The 20243-nt window shown below is 41.0% G+C and overlaps 2 protein-coding genes across 2 annotated transcripts; one reads left to right on the plus strand and one right to left on the minus strand.

The window, feature by feature from the left end:
• Positions 1-370: 370 nt before the first annotated feature.
• On the plus strand, positions 371-4822 carry LOC139942078 (frataxin, mitochondrial-like). Its single transcript, XM_071938765.1, has 4 exons — positions 371-463; positions 1021-1141; positions 2434-2531; positions 3033-4822. The coding sequence occupies exons 1-4, from the start codon at positions 390-392 to the stop codon at positions 3178-3180; spliced, it is 441 nt and encodes a 146-aa protein (XP_071794866.1). The 5' UTR covers positions 371-389; the 3' UTR covers positions 3181-4822.
• Positions 4823-5006: 184 nt separating this feature from the next.
• On the minus strand, positions 5007-13188 carry LOC139942077 (nucleotide triphosphate diphosphatase NUDT15-like). Its single transcript, XM_071938764.1, has 4 exons — positions 13120-13188; positions 9125-9225; positions 7538-7734; positions 5007-6420 (listed from the first exon to the last, which is right to left on the minus strand). The coding sequence occupies exons 1-4, from the start codon at positions 13177-13179 to the stop codon at positions 6302-6304; spliced, it is 477 nt and encodes a 158-aa protein (XP_071794865.1). The 5' UTR covers positions 13180-13188; the 3' UTR covers positions 5007-6301.
• Positions 13189-20243: the final 7055 nt, after the last annotated feature.

The raw sequence follows: 20243 nt of genomic DNA on the forward strand, positions 1-20243 counted from the left end.
GCTTTCCATCCCAACTCATATGTGTGGAATATTCCGAATAGTATTTGGCATGGCTCCAATGTTACACTGGACCACTAGCCTATTGATAAAAGTGAATTAGGTTTTGTCTTTGACCCAATTCAAGTTTTTTCATGTCTACACAGCCAACAAGTTGTTTACCAATCAATCAATCAATGAAGTTGACAGATCAAACGGATAAAACTCCCATAATGTCATTCAATAACATTTGGTGTATAATTTGCCTGTACTATATTGTCAACATTTCACTGTGTGACGCCGAGTCGTGAGTTATCTATGTATAGACCATAACATGTAAGTTTAGTGGTCAACAATAAACTTGATTTTAACAATTACTTTTATTGTAGCATGGCACCACTCGGCTCTCGTTGATGGAAGAACATCAAGGTGTTGAAGTCAAACAAGTTTGGAAAAGTTCTCGCATGTTTTCAAGCTCAACAGAAGGGTGAGAACTGGGACCAATTTCATGGCTCTGCTTATCATAAGCACAGAATCGGCACTTACAGTAAGGGAATTCTGTGCTTACGGCAAGCGTATTTCACGGGTGTTAGCGGCGAATTCTGGCTTCTGCTCGTGCGTACTCCGCGTTACTAGGCATTCTATGCTTACAAGTCCCTAATTATGTGGACTTCTTTGTTCTCAAGTACACCACACTTTGTATTTTGTATGTAATGCTTGCCCACAGATGACTGGCGGCACAATAAGAAAATCAACTTCTCCCTTCAGCATTCTGAAGATGTCTTAGGTCCTAGACTTGGCTAGTTTGTTAACCCAGTGAGTGATTTCCCATGTACAGCAGAGAAAAATGTGTCAATTCCTACTCAAAATTACAATTTGCTACTCATTTATTACCATTCACTGTGAACAAAATCTGTTCAGCCAAAATATTTTGCTATACAACATTTACAGTTCCCTGTAACCGATCCGATACAAGCTTGGTTCCTATGATAAGCACCCAGTACAAGAATGATTGACACCAAATCTTTTAATTCCTCTTTCCAGATCCCTTGACCAGTTAACCTTTGAGAACCTGGCGGAGGAAACTCTAGAGAAACTACTAGAATTCCTGGAGGAGCTTGGAGATGAAGAAGACTCTCTGACAGATTTTGATGTCACATACTCGGTGAGAAAATAAATTTTGACCTATCCCTACTGGGGTATTTATGAAATAACAGTCTTTCCTTTCAAATATTAGGGACTTTTCGTTTTCGACGACGGATGGTTCTGAGACGGTAAAGATGACATTTGGCGTCATCTGCGCATGCGTCGGCTTTGAGGGCGGTCGTCCCTCAATTTCTACGACAGTACTTGGGATGAATCTTCGTTGTGCTGAAAACGACAACGTTTAGCTGAACAACCGTCGCAGAACCATCCGTCGTCGAAAACAAAAAGTCCCTTATAGTGGGGTGGGGGAGACACAAAGAGAGTAAGTTCTGGTCCCAGCGCTGTCTTTCTTTAAAGGCATACATAAGTATACCTTAGGTTTTTTAACCATTCAATTGTTTTAACCCAATAAAAAATACATAAATATTATAATATTATAGATGTCTTGCATTGTATGTAACGTGCGTACATGTATCTTCTAAACAAGGTACTCAAGGTGCTGAGTATAATTTACAAACTTTCAGAAAGAGAGGTTATTGCAGTGATGAATTCTGAGACCCAATTATGTAGCACCTTAAGGAGAGGTTATTGCAGTGATGAATTCTGAGACCCAATTATGTAGCACCTTAAGGAGAGGTTATTGCAGTGATGAATTCTGAGACCCAATTATGTAGCACCTTAAGGGTTTACAAGGTGTAGATGATCATACGGTTTAATTAACTTTTTTTTTTTTTTTTTTAATAAAATGTTTAAAGGGGTTGCGTTTAGAGATAACACATAAAATCTGGAGCGATTTATATAGATCCATGCAGAAAGAGTAATCCATAATCAGAATACACAATCTGAAAAACATTACTGTCAGTAACACTTCTCAAATTGAAGTTGTGGGAGGATATAAAAACTGATTTATGTGTCCATAACAACATAAATTCAAAGTGAATTGATTCTAAAAATGCTTTATTTTATCAAAAGCTTTGGTTCTTTGCACCAAGTAAGTTTTTATAGCTATTAGTTTTAAGAGTGATAATTACCAAATGTATACCTTCTTAAACACCAGAGTTGCTTCATCCCTCAGATGGGATGTGAAAGCTATTCATGTCAGTCTTGTAGGTCAATACTCGGGCCTGAGGTTACACGGAGGCCATTGCCAATGATGCCCCTAGTCTTGGCCTTGGTGCCCCTTCAAAGGTGTCCCCTTTGCAAAAAGAAAATGGCCTTGCCCTTTTCAAAGATGAAATAACAGACCCGCCTGCATGGTAGAAAAATGTTTTTGGTACATTTCTTATATGTTCTGTTTCCTCTTTTCTACAGTCGGGCGTGTTAACAGTAAGCTTTGGGGCCGACCACGGCACGTACGTCATTAACAAGCAGTCACCTAACAAACAGATATGGCTGTCTTCACCAACAAGGTTTGTTCAGTGCTCGGGATACTTTTTTTAATATCCACAATTTCGATCCCCCCCCCCAACCCACACAGTTGAGGGACCAGGGCCTTATTTCATAGGGCTGCTAAGCACAAAAATTTGCTTAGCATGAAATTTATTCCTAGATAAAAACAGGATTACCAACCAAATTTCCATTTGCTGCATATTGCTTGTTATTGATATTCAGTTGTTGTTTGCTTATTCTGCAAATCACGTGGAAATTTGGTTGGTATTCTTGTTTTTGTCAAGGAAGAAATTTCATATAAGCAATTTTGTGCTTAGAGTTCTATAAAATTCGGCCCAGGGCTGGAACGAACTCTCCGAGTCCAGTGTGCTTGACAACAGCTACATGTACTTTTAAGTTAACACCATAGTCAAGTTGCCTACGCACTGTTAGAAAAATGAAAAACCTTGCTCTTCCCATTATTACAATCTTTGTTAAAGAGTTGATAATTCTAATGTTAGTTTTATCTCATCTTTCTACAGCGGCCCCAAACGGTATGACTATGTGAATAATGATTGGGTTTATTCCCATGATGGCATTCCTATGCACAATTTACTCTCAGAGGAAATCTCCAAGATCGTCGGCCGGACTCTTGACTTTTGTGAGGTGATGAGGACAAGTGATACGTGACATGAAGTAGGTGCTGCAGACTCGCAGAGACATTGATTAAACCATAAATACTTCCAAGAAAAGGGCAGATGTGTGTAACAACTTCAGAGATTATACCTCATCGTTTCGAGTGGCAGATATTTGCAATCACAGAAAGTGGTGCAGCTTTCATCAATCGGTGATTTAAACTGGACACATGCGGCCTGTTTTACTGATGATAATAATAGTAGCTTCTTATATAGCGCACACATCCGTCACTCAGTGACGCTGAAGGCGCTTTCAACATACAGTATTTTCCTGCAAGGTATGTGGGATTACGTTTGAATTGTGAGACCTACTCCTATACCATAGCACCATGTAATGGTTTACAAGGTGCTGTGGCGCAACATGCTTCCAAGCATGTATGTATGATAGGATTCATGTAAAACTTTATTGAAGAAAATGTTGGCAGTCATTTTCATTTTATATCATTTTAAATCCTAAATGTTTTCATAAATTTGTTTCAATTCGCAACTTCTGTTATTTATAACCATGCTCATCTGCTAGAACAATTTGAATTAATATCCTAGATGTTAAACCAATGTATTTATGACAGGCCTGTGAGCGGGTCATGAAAAAAAAAGCAGAAAATTCTTGTCCGGATTTTGGGCCAGCACTACGAACGTAATAATAGGCTTTAATTAAAAACTGAAGCATAGACAACACATTCACATAAACATAGGCCACAATTCTTACACGTAAAAATGTGTTGTGCATCATCATTTTCAAGATATTTTTGTAGCATTCCTTTAGGAATAAATCCACAAGCGCGATGAGTCCTCGTCGTCGACTGTCATATATCATCTAATCAAACAAACCTGGGCCCATTTTCATAGAGCTTTGTGCTTAAGCAAAGAAATCCTTGCTAAGCAAATTCAGGTTACCGACTCCACTCAGTTGTATGCTTCGTAAACAGCAGCTAAATACTAGTCACAAGCAATGAATATGGCAGGGAACTTATGCCAGTAATCTGTCTAAGAATTTTACTCGCACAGGTGCTGTAGTTTTTGAAAAATGGGTAAAACAATATCTCAAAAATAAGTTTGTTATACTAAAAACATTGTCTCACTGGGCGAAATTTTGTTGTGTGACTTGTTTTACTCGTTTCTCAAAAACTACAGCACCTCAGCAAGTAATTACTAAGGGATGCTTTCCCCCATCATTATCTTCCATCTGTGTGAGCTTTACAGTACGTGCATCTGTGGACATTGTGTATTTTTTGTCATAGAAAAGTACCCAGACCCTTTTTAAAACATTTCAACAGACTCGGGGCCCCTTGTCACACGAGGCAATTTTTGCAGGCAACTTGTAGGCAACCAACTGCAGTGCATGCTACAGGAACACTTTGGTAGCACACTGGTCAATTTTCAAACATTGTCTCAGGATCCACAAGAGAAAAAGGTGAACATTCAAGTGTGAATGCCTTTTCTTCATGGAGATTGCCTGGAACTGGTTGCCCGTAAATTGCCTCATGTGACATGGCCCTAAGACTGAAAGGCAATAGGTTCTTCTGTACCAAGAAGAGACCTTGAAAAATAAACTTAAGATTTGTACAATACATACGGAGTATTCAAACAAAGTAAACACACGTCTGAATGTTACAAAACATCTTGCATGCCTCTATATTATTTATTGAGTTTCAGTTTCATATCAAAATAAGGTTTAATACAAAAATATATATCAAAATAACACAACAGAAGTAAAAAAGACTTACATTGACCCGATTACACTCATTATTGTATTGGTTAGAAAGATGATTTAAAAATTTGACTCCCATAACTGGCCGACCGTGTTAGTCGACAAGGTAAAAAGAAAACTATGCAGTTTGAGTGATACTTGTGTGGATAATTATATTCTACTTTTAATATACCTTTCTACTCATATGCATTTTATAACAAACAGTTACAAACGCTTTTCAAAGACCAACTCGACCGATCCAAGGCAACGTGTTCCTTTAAGGCCTGAAGTCTTCTAATATTTGAGCAAGAAATTACTTTTCTCGAAAACTACATCACTTCAGAGGAAGCTGTTTACAATATAATATCACCAGCTCTCCTTTGCTTGTTACCGAGTAAGTTTTTATGCTAACAATTATTTTCAGTAATTACCAATAGTGCCCAGTGCCTTTATGGTTTATAAATAAATCTCTGGTCATTAGTTTTGAGTTGCCAGGGCAAGCCCTGACACTTTATTTTCTCTTCAACTTAGTTTGTACCTTTTAGAAAAATACATATCTATAACACACATTCGTATCCCAGCACATAGAATATTCTACACATTTTTTATGATAGCCTTGATTCAAGGCTGTACAAACCCCTTCCATTAATGACACCTGGCAACAGTGTCTGCATGTACCATCATGCACGTAACACCTACACCTTATAAAATAATACAATACACAGTAACACATAGGAACATGCAAACAAGATTAATCTTGTGATGACATCGGGTGAATTTGGTAATAAATACAAATTTGGTTAACATAGGTAAACTTAGTCTTTCTGGAAATCTGTGAACAAAAATCCACAGGCTTACCAGTTGACCACTGAGGTAGCCCTGTTGCTTGAGGTAGTAAGTATAATGGGAATAAAGAATACATTTTGCTTTAACCCTTCACCGCTGTGCATAAAGCACTGTAAACTTGGTCTTTCTGGAAATCTGTGAACAAAAATCCACAGGCTTACCAGTTGACCACTGAGGTAGCCCTGTTGCTTGAGATAGTAAGTATAATGAGAATAAAGAATACATTTTGCTTTAACCCTTACATCGCTGTGCATAAAGCACTGTAAACTTAGTCTTTCTGGAAATCTGTGAACAAAAATCCACAGGCTTACCAGTTGACCACTGAGGTAGCCCTGTTGCTTGAGATAGTAAGTATAATGAGAATAAAGAATACATTTTGCTTTAACCCTTACATCGCTGTGCATAAAGCACTGTAAACTTAGTCTTTCTGGAAATCTATGATAACAAAATTCACAGGCTTTCCAGTAGTAATCCTATGTGTTGGCAGCGGGTACTGCAACGATAAACGTTAGTTTTGCATCGGGACAAAAACATCATTTTGTTTTTACCCATGCTGGTGACCAATGCTAGTAAAAGCCATTCAAACAGCATTGTCACTACTTTTGCAGAAAGGGTTGTAGCCAGTTTCTCTGAAAACTCTCAGCGGACAAAAAAGCTTTTGAGCTGATGGAAACTTGTCCCAGTCCCACCATTCCCACCCTATGAAAAAAGAAAAAATTATATAATAAGATTAATAAACTACAAATATATTTACCCAATCAGGTTCCCTTGTGGTTTATATTGATATCTGAAACAAAAAGTCGCATCCCCTTAAGGTGATCCCCTAGCTGCCGCTTCCCAGGTTTTATGGTAATTTGGGTGTGATCCTTGGCTACACGGCAGTTAACAGTTGTATGGCTTCTGACTGGCACCCCCCGAACAAAGGTATTGACAAAATAGGGACACCGCCAATATAGGGCTAGATAGCTCAGTTGGTAGAGCGCCGGCCTGTTAATCCAGATTTATTGGTTTGAATCCCACTCCAGTCAATTCTTTGTTCAACCCCCAAAACACAAACATATTATGTTTCTGGGTTTTTTTTTTTAAATGGGAAATCGCCTAGCATCAAAAGTTTGGACGGCCACTCCAAAGTGAGGGCTACACATAACTGATTTCGGCTGTTGACCCAAATCATCTGTCCCCAGGAGTACATTGCCACCTACTACTCCTGGGGCTGAAAGCTGAAACAGTCCATAAGGATGTAGGCATGTGCATCATCCACTAGGAACATGGCTGGTAGAGCAGAATGCACTACCTTCCCAACTTTTTACTAGTTGTGAAGGGTTAAGCGACCAGGCGGATGGGGACACAGGCAAGATGTTTAATACCATTTAAGACATAATGTCGTTGAGAAATTGTATACAAACCAGGATCTTGAAGATAGCCTCTCCCTAACAGGCAGCCAGGGGAGCTCTTTGAAATAATTTGTGGCATGATTTAGTTGCAATAACGTAACCCTCCTCCAGACGGGACTTTGGTCCAACACGTACAACTTTGACAGATAAGTTAACAGATTTGCTCCACTTTTTTACCACTTTTGAAAATCATGAGACAAATTCTAAGAATGTGCCTATGGCTTCGCCGTTGGGATGAGGGTTACGTTATCGCAACTAGGCGTGGTCATGCTACGAGACAACAAAGACAAGTTTAGCAGCCTAGTTTAGAAGCCTAGTTAGTAGTTGCAACTGTTGTATATGAAGTGGTAGGCCTAGTAGTAGATTTGGGAAAATACATCAGGCAAATCTGAGGGAAACCGCTCTACACTTAAAACACTAACCTTCACATTTGTGTGGCTCCATATTCACTGGTTCTTCTTGATACGTCATATCAATCTCTGCTTCCATAAATATGACAACATAATGGTAGTTGTCTTCAACGCTGACTGCATTGATCACTGTACAAAACTTGACCTTCTTTATCCTCAGGCCAGTTTCTTCTTCAGTCTCCCTGATGGCACATTCCTCCCAATTCTCCCTGTGTAAGAAGAGGGAATCATATTTTGTATTATTACAAAAAATGCAAATGTCCAAATTTTAAACAATTAGCAAAGAGCCCCTGCATGTTGGCCCCAGGCTGGCTGGCCCCAGGTATGTTGGGTCTAGTTTGTTGGTTTTCTGATTTTGTTTTATTTTGTATGTTGTGACTTTGTGTGGTTACTAAAAAAAATAAGACATACAATTTTAGAGGCAGTGGACATGGACACTATTGGTAATTGTCAAAGACTAGCCTTCACAGTTGGTGCATCTCAACATAGGCATAAAATAACAAACCTGTGGAAATTTGAGCTCAATCGGTCATCGAACTTGCGAGATAATAATGAAAGAAAAAAACACCCTTGACACGCGAAGTTGTGTGCGTTTAGATGGTTGATTTCGAGACCTCAAGTTTTAAAACTGAGGTCTCGAAATCAAATTTGTGGAAAATTACTTCTTTCTCGAAAACTATGGCACTTCAGAGGGAGCCGTTTCTCACACTGTTTTATACTATTAACCCCGCCTCATTACTCGTCACCAAGAAATGTTATATATAGCAATAATTATTTTGAGTAATTACCAATAGTGTCCACTGCCTTTAAGTAGTTTTTATATATATATATAATATATATATTTTTTTCTTTTTTTGGGGTGGGGGGGCGGGGGAATTTAGTCAAGAAATTAATCTTAAACTTTAAAATAAAATGCATTTGAAAACGCAGTTTCGATAAGGAACCCTCCTTCCAACGGTTGCAACTATATAAAATGGTGAACAAATCTTGCCTAGCCTAGATAAATTCTGATTTATTTTATTATTACTAATAAAATTTAGAAGCCCCATTAATCATAGTGCCAATCTCAATACACTGGACTCCCTCCTTTCAGGTGTTCTTGGGCCTACTCCCATTAATTTATATTTACCTCCAGGTTGTTACTGTTAAATTTTCAAGAAGCGGAGGGAGCCGGAAGGGAGCCGAACTTGGGCACCAGATTCCTATTATTTTTCGAAATTTTGACATTATCGGTCTTGTCGACATTTCCAAAAAACTAAAAAGGAATCTAGCGTCCCAGTCACTGGTGACTGGGTCGTACTCCTAAGTCCTAGAACTATTTCGGTTTTGTCCGGCTATATAGCCGGACAAAACCGAAATAGTTCTAGGAGTAACTGGGTCGGGTCTAGGAGGGGAATCCAGCGTTTTATTTATTTGTTCAATTGATGGCAGTGTCTGGTCCGACTCTGATCCCCCTGATGCCATGATGATGGGGCTAAAAATTAAGTAATGACAACTTTAGAAAGTTTAGTTGCGATAACGAAACGTAACCCTCCTACGACTTCTGGCGGCCGTCGGGGAGGAGGGTTCCGTTAGCGCAACTATACTATGAAAACTTACGCAAATTCTAAATGACCACCAGGAAAAGCAAAATTACCATCGCCGTCGACATTTTTTCTTTTGCCAATTATAACACAGTTTGGATGCTTTGAGCTTTTGATAAGAACATGCGCATGCGTCCGACTCGAATGGTTCAGTCAGTGTTTTCAGTGCGGAAATTTATTCTTCTTTTCGATCCAATCTCCGGTTGTAATTCTTCTTCTGCTGTAATCTCTTCGTACTCCAGTAAAGTAACGCCTCCGGTTCAACTGGTGTTGTTATCAATAGGATTGGTTCATCCAGTGTTGGATATTTCTCTTTTATCGATCATGGAGTCATGTAAGTCGACGATCTGTATGATTAATTAGTGTTGCCAACAGAGGGCGTCCTAGCATTCCTTCTACACACTACAGTCAGAGTTGCAGGATTGCTGTATGTGATTTCTTAAGGATAATTATCGAACAGATAATTGTACTCTTGGTTAAAAACGGCCCCTCTCACATTTCTACTAGTACTACCCATAACAGATGTGATCAACTCAAGCGATTATGTCAACTTCAACTAGAAGTTCATGCCATCTTCATCATCCTTGTCTCCCCGGGTCTTCCTTATGGATTGTTCTTGCTATCATCTCATTGTTGTATATTGGCAGCGTCATTTCATTTACCTGCAAGTCAATCCTTCAAGCAGGTGATGTGGAGTCCAACCCTGGCCCCCGCCCTCCTAAATATCCATGTGGGGAATGCAACCGAGCATGTACGTCCTACAAGGGTGCCAAAGCTAGCATACTTTGTGAATCATGTAATGTCTGGTTTCACGCAGCCTGTGTCAGTCTATCCGACACTGCCCTACAAGACCTTGGGCGTTGCGATCTACCATGGGAATGTTACAGATGTGGTCTGCCAATCTTCTCAACTAGTCTTTTTGAGACCACCATCTTGGATGGAACTGTCAGCTCCCCCAACAGCCATGGCCACTCAACATCTACATGTAGCTCTACCAGCTCACCCTCACCTGGCTCCCCCATTGCCATGTCATCTCCAAACAAGGCCAAACAACATTCCTTCCAAAACCTTCGCCTTCTTGAAATTAATTTTCAGAGCATCCTCTCAAAGCGTGAAGAGTTTTGGAGTCTAGTTGAAGCTGTGAAGCCTGATGTGATCTATGGATGCGAGACCTGGCTCAAACCATCAATCTCTCAAGGCGAAGTCTTTCCAACGGGGTATGACCTTTACCGTTGCGATAGGAAGGATGGCTACGGTGGCGTCTTATTAGGCATCCATTCTAGCCTTAACAACCATCAGATGGTCATCAAAACAGAATCTGAGTTCATAGCTGCCAAAATCATCAACGGCAATCAATCAATAATTGTAGCTTCTTTTTACCGCCCACCTAACTGCAGCATCGATCACATGAATGATCTTACCAGTGCCATTTCTGATATCTGCCTGAACAATCCTGATGCTGCAATTTGGATAGCTGGGGATATCAATCTCCCTGATATCGACTGGGCTACTAACAGCATCAAGTCCCATCAGTACAGGACTACAATCAATGAGTCATTCTTGCAAGCCCTCAATAGAACTGGTCTCGAGCAGATGATTGATTTCCCGACACGAGGCAACAACATCTTAGATGTCATCATTACTAACCGCCCCTCACTTGTCAACAAATGTTCTGGCCTACCCGGGCTGAGTGACCATGATGTGGTATTCATGGACGTCAATGTCCGTGCACTTCGCAAAAAACCTGTGAGAAGGAAAATCCTCTTGTGGAAAAGAGCTGACCTCAATGCTATTCGTCAGAGAATAAAGGAATGGTCAACCCAATTCACCTCTGAGTTTTCTACCACCACTCCAGTTGAAGATCTTGCTGAGGCCATCCACCATGAGCTGCTCCATGTCATAGATGCTTATGTACCCTCTAAACAAAGCTCAAACCGACTCAGCAAACCCTGGTTTAATTCCGACACCAAGCATGCCTCTAGATGCAAAGCAAGGGCCTACAGGAAAGCTCGTCGAACTAACAGAGATAAGGACTGGGCCCGCTTCCGACGCCTTAAGAGAGACACACAGAAGACCTGTCGCAATGCATACAACAAGTACATCTATGACATTGTGCAAAGTGCACCAGCTGGCAGTAGGAACAAGAGGCTTGGTGCCCTAATAAAGTCCCTACGACGTGACCAGATGGGAGTGGCCCCACTTAAAGAAGACGGACTCCTGCATGTGGACCCAAAGTCCAAAGCCAATGCCTTAAACCGTCAGTTCACCTCCGTGTTCTCCAAGGACGATGGCTCAGCGCCTCCTGATTTGGGTCCCTCCAACTATCCTGCTATGGAATCCATCTCTGTAAGCCAAAATGGAGTCATCAAACTTCTCAGGAACCTCAAGCCATTTACTGCATCTGGCCCCGATGGCATACCTGCTAAGCTCCTGAAGGAAATAGCGGAAGAAGTCTCTCCTGCAATTACACTCTTACTTCAGTCTTCCATCAACCAAGGTAGAGTGCCACTGCAGTGGAAGAAAGCCCACGTTGTCCCTATATTCAAGAAGGGTAGCAGGTCTGATGCAGCTAACTATCGGCCCATCTCTCTCACCTCAATCCTATGCAAGCTCTGTGAGCACATCATTTACTGTGCAATAATCCGCCATCTCGATGACAACAACATCTTGTCAGACTCACAGCACGGTTTTCGCCAGCGTAGGTCATGTGACTCCCAGCTCATCCTCACGGTCCAAGATCTAGCGGGAGGATTGGATGACAAGTCACAAATTGATATGATCCTTCTTGACTTTGAGAAAGCCTTCGACAAAGTCTCACACCGTCACCTCCTATTAAAGGCTGATCACTACGGCATTCGCAACAGCACCCTGGACTGGATCCGTGATTTCCTCCACAAACGGTCCCAGGTCGTTGTAGTTGATGGTCAGAAGAGCGCCGAATCCCAAGTAACATCAGGAGTACCACAGGGTAGTGTATTAGGTCCATTGCTGTTCCTTATCTTCATCAACGACCTTCCCGATTGCGTCCATCACTCAACAACTAGGCTGTTTGCTGATGACAGTGTAGTATACAAGCACATCTCATCCCACAATGACACGACCAGCCTCCAAAAAGATCTTGATGCCCTACAAGACTGGGAGTCAAAGTGGCTGATGAGGTTCAACGCTAAGAAATGCAATGTGCTCCAAATCACCAACAAGCGCAGGCCCATCCATGCATCCTACACCGTTCATGGCCACACATTAGAAGTTCAACATTCAGCCAAATATCTTGGAGTACACATCGACTCCCATCTCAGCTTCAATACCCATGTCGACACTATCACTAAAAAAGCCAACTCCACTCGAGCTTTCCTGTCCCGTAATCTCAGGCACTGCAGTCATAAGATCAAGGAGTCTGCATACAACACATTCGTAAGACCAACAGTCGAGTACGCTAGTGTTGTATGGGACACCCACACACAGCGCAACTCCAAGAAAGTGGAACAAGTCCAACGCAATGCAGCCCGCTTTGTCACAGGGATCTACGACAGGACAAGAAGTGTCTCTGCTATCCTACAAGAGCTAAACTGGCAATCCCTACAGGACCGACGCACTAGCAGTCGCCTGGCTATGATGTACAAAATCCGTTATGGTCTCGTTGACATTGAGTGGAACCAGTACCTCGTCCATCTATCTACATCAACAAGAGGTCACAAATCCCGCTTTGTCATCCCTCACACCAAATCAACTGTGTTTACTAACTCCTTCTTCCCACGTACCATCCGGGACTGGAATAGCCTAGCAGTAGATCCAGCGGAGTACAAATCGCTTGAAGCCTTTAAGCTTGCACTTAAGGCTCATCCATCTAAGTAGCTCTCCATATCCAACAGTTTTTACTTGCACTTGTTTACACTAAAAATTTCCGCACTCGACAGCATGTCCTGCTTATTTTTCTTGGACGCATGCGCAAACACGCAGTGCATTTATCCTCACATATGCGAGGCTGCACTTCACAGGAAGGAAGGAAGGAAGAACACCAACACCAACTTTTGGACGGGACACATGATTTTGTTCAAAGGGTGCGGCCATCTTGGTTGGTTGGTTAAAATATGACGTATGAGGTCGCCCTTGCCATCTTGGTTGGTTAAAATCACAGACATAAAGAATCTATGCGGCATGATAAGTGGTCGCCCTTTGCCTTGAAACTGGGACTTTGCGTGTGTTTTGTTTTAAGTGGCAATTACAAGGCGAAACCGTATTATACAGAAAAATAAATAAAGTTGGTCCCTACAAGTTACCTGCATGGGGCTAACAGAGCGGCTACAGAATTATTATTGTTTGTGGCAAAAGCGTGCCGTGATTACGTAAGGTTTTCTTTACATTCTTCTATAAAACCGGGGCGTTCTCAGCCTAACATTCACTCTCGGTTGCGCCACTTACCTCGCTACAACCATAGAGTAAGGACAGCAACAAACTGACGATACCTATCAAAAATCTGAAAATGAATCCTGAGGCATCGAACGAAGACATCCTTTTGGCAATCGGAACCTTGTCAAGCAGTGTATAGATACCAGGGTCGAATCAGCGATCAAGAAGCAACGTACATCAGCCGAAATATAGTACGACTTCAAGAGCATTGGCAATAAGGACCAGTTTCGACATAGCGAAAAGCTCAACGCTCTGACCGAATCGGCCATTGCATCACTGAAAGTCGGAGACATCGACTCCGAATTGGCCCAACTTAACGCAGTTCTAGAACAGAACAAACAACGCCAGAAACTCATCAAGGATGCAGATAGATCCACACAAGGCTGGGCAACCGTTAAGGAGTACATCACGGATGAGTTGGCGGACGACTCCGAAGACGAATGGAGACTTAAAAAGGCAGAAAAGTCTGCAACATCCAAAAAAGCCGAGCTCAATAAATCCGAGGCGAAGCCTAGTCCTGCCTTCAGCCATAGAGCCCTCGTATTCCTTATTCCTTTCGTCCCTTCGCGAGCAGTCAGTTCAGCAGCCAGTTCAGCAGCCCATACCGACCGGACAGTCGCACCTGTTTCCATTGCGGCGCCCGTCCTTACGTGTACCACGACAGCCACGAAGACAAATTCCAGCCACCGGACACATCCGGTCATTAGGAATTATGAACTGGGACCTACCCGACCACCCACCCACCGGCGTTAAAGGTAAACTTAAACCTTGTATTTCATTCTTGAGAAGTGTTCTCAAAGCTTCCTCTATGCTCAAAGGAATAGACGTTATAGAAACCGGTTATAAAATTCCGTTTTATTTAGATCCACCACCTATCTATCGAAAAACAATAAGTCTAGCCTGAACCACGCCTAGTTATTCTTGAGACTTCCATATCTGAACTGATCACAAAAGATGCATTGTAGAATTATACGCCCCGCCTTATTGTTGTAACCCTCCAACCGTTGCAGAAGGGAAAAAGCTGCCCTTGGTCTTAGACTTGCGGCACCCGAACCATTTTTATTTGGAAATCAAAGTTCAAGTACGTAGATCTTGCCCATATTATTGCCCCGTCACTTAGCAATAACCAGGTTTATTTCTCATTTCTTTGACCTTGAATCTGGGTATCACCATGTGGAAATATTCCCGCCACATTAAAAATACCTGGGTTTCGGCTGGCATCATTGCGACAACCAAGTGAGATGTTACATGTTGACTGCCCTTCCATCTGGATTAAGCAGCGCATGCAACCTGCGAACAAGGCCGCTAGTGTATTCTTGGCACGCTCAGGGTATAATTTCATTCATGTAACATTGACGATGGTCTTATCATATCACTAGACCATGCTTCAGCACAAAAAAAAAAAAATATATATATATATATATATATCGTGCAAACTACCATTAACAATAGCGGCTTTGTTCCTACTAGTAAAACAAAATGCATACGGGAACCTACTAAAGAATTACAATACAATAGGTCTCATCATTGATCAGTATCGTAGCGTCATCGTCCCTCATATGTTTTCGGTCCCCAACTTTGATTCCCGTTTACCGCGAAATTGTGCAAGCTGCACCGGTGACAGAAGCTATGCAGTTTACTCACGGTCTGTATTTACATCAGGCTTAATCATGCTGAGAAAAAAGTTTCCTGTCGTTGGTTATGCTCAAACCATTTATAAAATGATTGATTTTTGGTACTAATCACTAGTGCATTATTATGCCAACATTCAAGTGAGTCAAAGAAACATCATCCAACCTCGAAAGTTCAAAACAAAATTACTTTCTGCTAGATTGAGTTTCATTCTGCATTAATCACTAGATGGATCACGTGAGGTGGTTACTATTTGGGATTCTATGGTGTGCCAATATGGGGAAAATATTAAAATATTTTAAGTGAAATGACATCAATTGTTTTTATTTATTTATTGCATAACTGTTATAAATTCCGATAAGCGTAATAAATATTAAGTCTACATTTAAAAGAAAATATCATAGATTGGTTTCCTATTAAAACCAAACATTACCCTTTCTTTGGCGTTCTCTAATATGCGAGGCGAGCAGATCCGCCATTCCATTGTTCACCAAAACATCACGTTTGTGTTGTTTTTTCTTGTTTTTTTTCCCCTTCAACATCCTTACACCAAACCAAGCTTTGATTTCTGGTACTGTGGTTTTGGGGTCGAGTTTGGGGTTTTTATTGCAGACGGTTTGAACTTGACAAAATAAATTTACTGGAAAAGTAATGAAAGAAAATACTGTACAGGGTCATCATTAATGGGACGGTCAAATGTGGGTCCTAGTGGTCCTTGTGATTTAAACTTGCGGGTTTTTATTTTTGTTAAGTCCCTATTCCATCCATGGCGATCAGTTGTATGGCCTGAACCAGTTGTAGGGTCGAAGGGAAATAGATCGGCGTCTGATCCGGGGTCTTGAACCATGACGCGCCTTCCTCTCCTGACCGGCTGAGGCACCTCTACCCTACTCTCATCTGAAGATGAAGCAGCAGAGAACACTGGTTCTGAGGAGGATGACCCTGTTTCATCTGCTAAATAATACAGGGCATCCTCTTCGCTGTCGTCTTCAAATGAGAGCTGAGCAGATGATGCCTCAGGGATGTCACTCTCTTCTTCCACCAGGACCCAAGATGGCCCTGCAGTTTAAGTCCCTCCACCTCCCTCCGGTTCACTTTCTCCCTCGGCCTCCTTTTGGTTCTTCTCCATTCTCTTCTTCTCCATTCTCTTCTGTTTCTTCTTCTTCAGTCTTTCTTCTCGCTCTCTATCTTCTCTCCTCTGTTCATCCCCCCTGCTCCGTCCTTCTTTGCTCCTCATGATTTTTTCAATGAATAATATCAAACTTTTGAACCCCTTTAAAAAATGGAACATGCTCAAATCAATTTCAGTTGTGTAGCCTACTTTATTGTTTTCCATTGAGCCTACCTATGTGGGTTTTTGTTCTTGTCACCCTCAAGCTACACAACAATCCCTGTCTTGAAACAAAATATTTGGAAACAAACAGTAATTCTATTAGATAAGCTTATTAGCAAGGAGGGGAAAGTGGACTATCCATCACCCTAAGCACCCCCAGGCGACCCCCACCACCATCATACAGCAGCTGTGCCATTTAAAACCAGTCACTGAAAGTCATACCACAATGGAGTTCAAAACCAAAGTAATATGACTCTGTACTAGCTGTACTACCATTCAAAACCATTTGGGGCATCAACACTGTTGCAAAACTATCAGACCATTCATAACCACATCAGTGAATGGTTTTGAATGGTGAGTCAACTTGTTCAAAAGAGACACCACAAGCTGATCGTACAACAGAATTCAGCTTTCGGAGATCACTGGCAGAAACACCACCAAACCAAACAAAGGATGCTTTCAATTATAGCCCGGTAAAAAATTACTAAAATACACTTACGGACACCAAATGAGTTTAGTTTACGTAAAAAAAATAAACGTTGACAGGCCTTTTTCAAAATTTCATGGCAATTAATGTTCCAAGTAAGGTCATTGGAAATGTACGTCCCGAGTAGTTTAAAACTACCTACTTGTTCTACAACATTGTCATGGAACATTGGAGATATGCCTTAAACATAGAGTTATATAAAAGACCAAGTATTGTTCTTATATATAACTATATGGCCTTAAACCACTATGGACGCACCAAAAGTCATGTGCTGGTAGAAGATGAACGTTGGAGAACCTTCCAGAACCCGCGTATACGCGCGGCCGATCTAGGTATCTATGATCACGAAAAAGATTGACGATACACTAAATTGAACAGAGTACTTGAAGGCACCTGGAAATATGATTGTTTTTCTTCTTTTAAACATAAGAGTATATGTTTATTAACAATAAACAATTTTTGTGAGTAATTGTTTGTCACGATTTTGTGTTGGTACCGCATGCGATTCACTGTGCGTGCAGGTCCTGTGTGACCGTCCGCACATTATACAGCAGCCCGGTGTGGCGGTTTCAACTTTCCGCTGTGTTCAGTTTTCCGAATGACCAAATACGGTAGCATTACGTCATGCGATGCCTGCGCACAGCAAGCGAAAATAGTCTATTTTTAGTGCCGTATTGAGTTATCCGTTACCCTCCGGTAGCTGTCATGGCGGCGTCCACAAGTTGAGTGCAATTAGCGGCAAACGCGTGGATCGTATGAGTTGTTTTTTATTTATGCAAGCAGAGTGTGACCTGCCTGAAGTTGTTCCCATGAATACATGTAAAGATAGGACAAGAGATGTAGTGACTACACAGAAAAGAATCGTAATATAAACAATGTGGGGTCACTGCTGAGAGAACTACATTGCTCGCCAGGGTACTCGCGGCGGTATCTGAGAGGTCACCCGGAAAACTGAACACGCCGGAAAGCTAAAACCGTTCGAACAACGTGCAGATATGACCGACTACGTCACCCGGAAAACTGAACACGGCGGAAGACTGAAACCGCCACACCGGCATAGTGCGTACGTGCAGTCTGCTCCGTGGCCGTATTTCTATAATAATACGTAGGCAGACCCACATTTACAACCCATTTGGTCACTAAAAAGTCGCATAGTTAAATAAAAATAGCAGAAATAGCTTTTGTAAAAACCACTAGGCGTTCAACATGCTCAAGTTTCAATGTACGTATGTGTGTAAAATCGTGTCTAAATTTGTTTTGATGCGCCATGTTCCCAGACGTAATGTACGGGGGTCTGACTACAAATTTCCTCTTCAAATATCGCGCCTTGAATTACGTCACGAACAGCGCCCTCTCGGGTCGGGGCCTATTCGTAAATTTGTAAATACAATCAAAGCTATAATTTTAAACCTTAGTTAACTTTCTATTCACATTCCTCTCATAAAAACACATATTTTGGTGACAAAAGCTTTATTAAAAAAAAAAATGCCACTTCCAGGTGACTTTAAGGAATCTAACTCAAAACGAAATTGAATGACCGAGTTCTGAATTTGAAACGCAGTAACATCTGGAGAGGTAAAACAGCTTAGATTTGAACACATGAAAATAAAACTGACTGCTCATTTGCCAAATTTTACCGAGAAAACCTAGATCATCTGCAAACTTAACAACAAGCGAATTGGCGTTGGTTGCTTTACAATCATGAATATACAATGAATATAAAAGTGGTGACAGGACACAACCTTGCTGAGTACCAGTATTTAATACAAGATAATGTGAAGTGCAACTACCAATTATTACAACCTGACGACGTTCCAATAAAAAGTCTAGAATCCAATTAAAAATTGAAACAGGGAGCTCGAGGTCATTGATAAAGTCGAAATGCAATTTAGATGGTACAATTGTGTTAAAAGCAGAACTATAATCAAGAAAAATAATTCTAGCATAAGACATAGATTGCTCAAGATGGCGCAAAACTTCATGGAGACTGAGACAAATTACACAAGTTGAATTGACAATGTGCATTCTGTCCAGCTATTTTGAGACACGTAGACGCCAAATGTATGTCCCTTGCATGTATTAACACTGCTGCGTTACCAAAGACACGCGCACGTAGCTCAGCGTGCATTAGTACTTTTCGGATGGAGCGAAAAATGCACGATGAGCGACTCAGCGTGCAATAGTACTTTTATTTGCTATTATTTGCTAGGACAATCCTCCAATCAAATGGCAAGGATCTGCTTGGGTGTTGTATAAATAATAATAACCAAATGTAGACATATGGGAATAAAGAATACATTTTGCTTTTACCCTTACACCGCTGTGCATAAAGCACTGTAAACTTAGTCTTTCTAGAAATCTGTGAACAAAAATCCACAGGCTTACCAGTTGACCACTGAGGTAGCCCTGTTGCTTGAGATAGTTAGTATAATGGGAATAAAGAATACATTTTGCTTTAACCCTTACATCGCTGTGCATAAAGCACTGTAAACTTAGTCTTTCTGGAAATCTGTGAACAAAAATCCACAGGCTTACCAGTTGACCACTGAGGTAGCCCTGTTGCTTGAGATAGTTAGTATAATGGGAATAAAGAATACATTTTGCTTTAACCCTTACATCGCTGTGCATAAAACACTGTAAACTTAGTCTTTCTGGAAATCTGTGAACAAAAATCCACAGGCTTACCAGTTGACCACTGAGGTAGCCCTGTTGCTTGAGGTAGTTTGAATCATAAAAATGGGCAATTCCAAGCAAACAAAGAAATAGACCCAAAAATCAAATTCACCCCTGAACTTCCTTTATATTTTTAAGTTATTGCTATCGTTTGTAAGGACCAGGAAAATAACTTTTTTAGTCAAATGGTTTTTGTTTTCTATGACATATGTCACGTTTCTTTCTTGCTATGCTTGGCTTACAAAATAAAATATTAAATTGACACTTTTTTCATTTGTTTGCATTTTTCCCATAAAAAAGCGGTTTTACAAAATTTTCATGAAATTTAGTAGTATGACCTTGTACCTTTAAAGCCCATTTACACTTTCGGTACAGAAACAAAAAGGTCACAGATGTGTTCCATTAAATGCTTTACTTTTTGAGAAAACATTAAAACAATATCAATTCTCGATAGCGAGAATCACGGATTGATTTTTAACACATGTCATGATACGGCGAAACGTGCGGAAACAAGAGTGGGTTTTCCCGTTATTTTCTCCCGACTCTGATGACCGATTGAGCCTAAATTTTCACAGGTTTGTTATTTTATACGTAAGTTGT

This window comes from Asterias amurensis, chromosome 9 (assembly GCF_032118995.1).
Source record: "Asterias amurensis chromosome 9, ASM3211899v1".
NCBI classification, from domain to species: Eukaryota; Metazoa; Echinodermata; class Asteroidea; order Forcipulatida; family Asteriidae; genus Asterias; species Asterias amurensis.

Bases quoted from the DNA above. Each gene is read 5' to 3' on its own strand.
- LOC139942078 (XM_071938765.1), top strand. From the start codon at position 390: ATGGAAGAACATCAAGGTGTTGAAGTCAAACAAGTTTGGAAAAGTTCT. The intron at 1,142-2,433 runs GTGAGAAAATAA...TCTTTTCTACAG, and splicing joins ATTTTGATGTCACATACTCG to TCGGGCGTGTTAACAGTAAG. The intron at 2,532-3,032 runs GTTTGTTCAGTG...ATCTTTCTACAG, and splicing joins TGGCTGTCTTCACCAACAAG to CGGCCCCAAACGGTATGACT.
- LOC139942077 (XM_071938764.1), bottom strand. From the start codon at position 13,179: ATGGCCGCACCCTTTGAACAAAATCATGTGTCCCGTCCAAAAGTTGGT. The intron at 7,735-9,124 runs GTAAGTTTTCAT...CTTCTTACACAG, and splicing joins GGTGGTCATTTAGAATTTGC to GGAGAATTGGGAGGAATGTG. The intron at 6,421-7,537 runs GTTAGTGTTTTA...CTTTTTTCATAG, and splicing joins GGAGCCACACAAATGTGAAG to GGTGGGAATGGTGGGACTGG.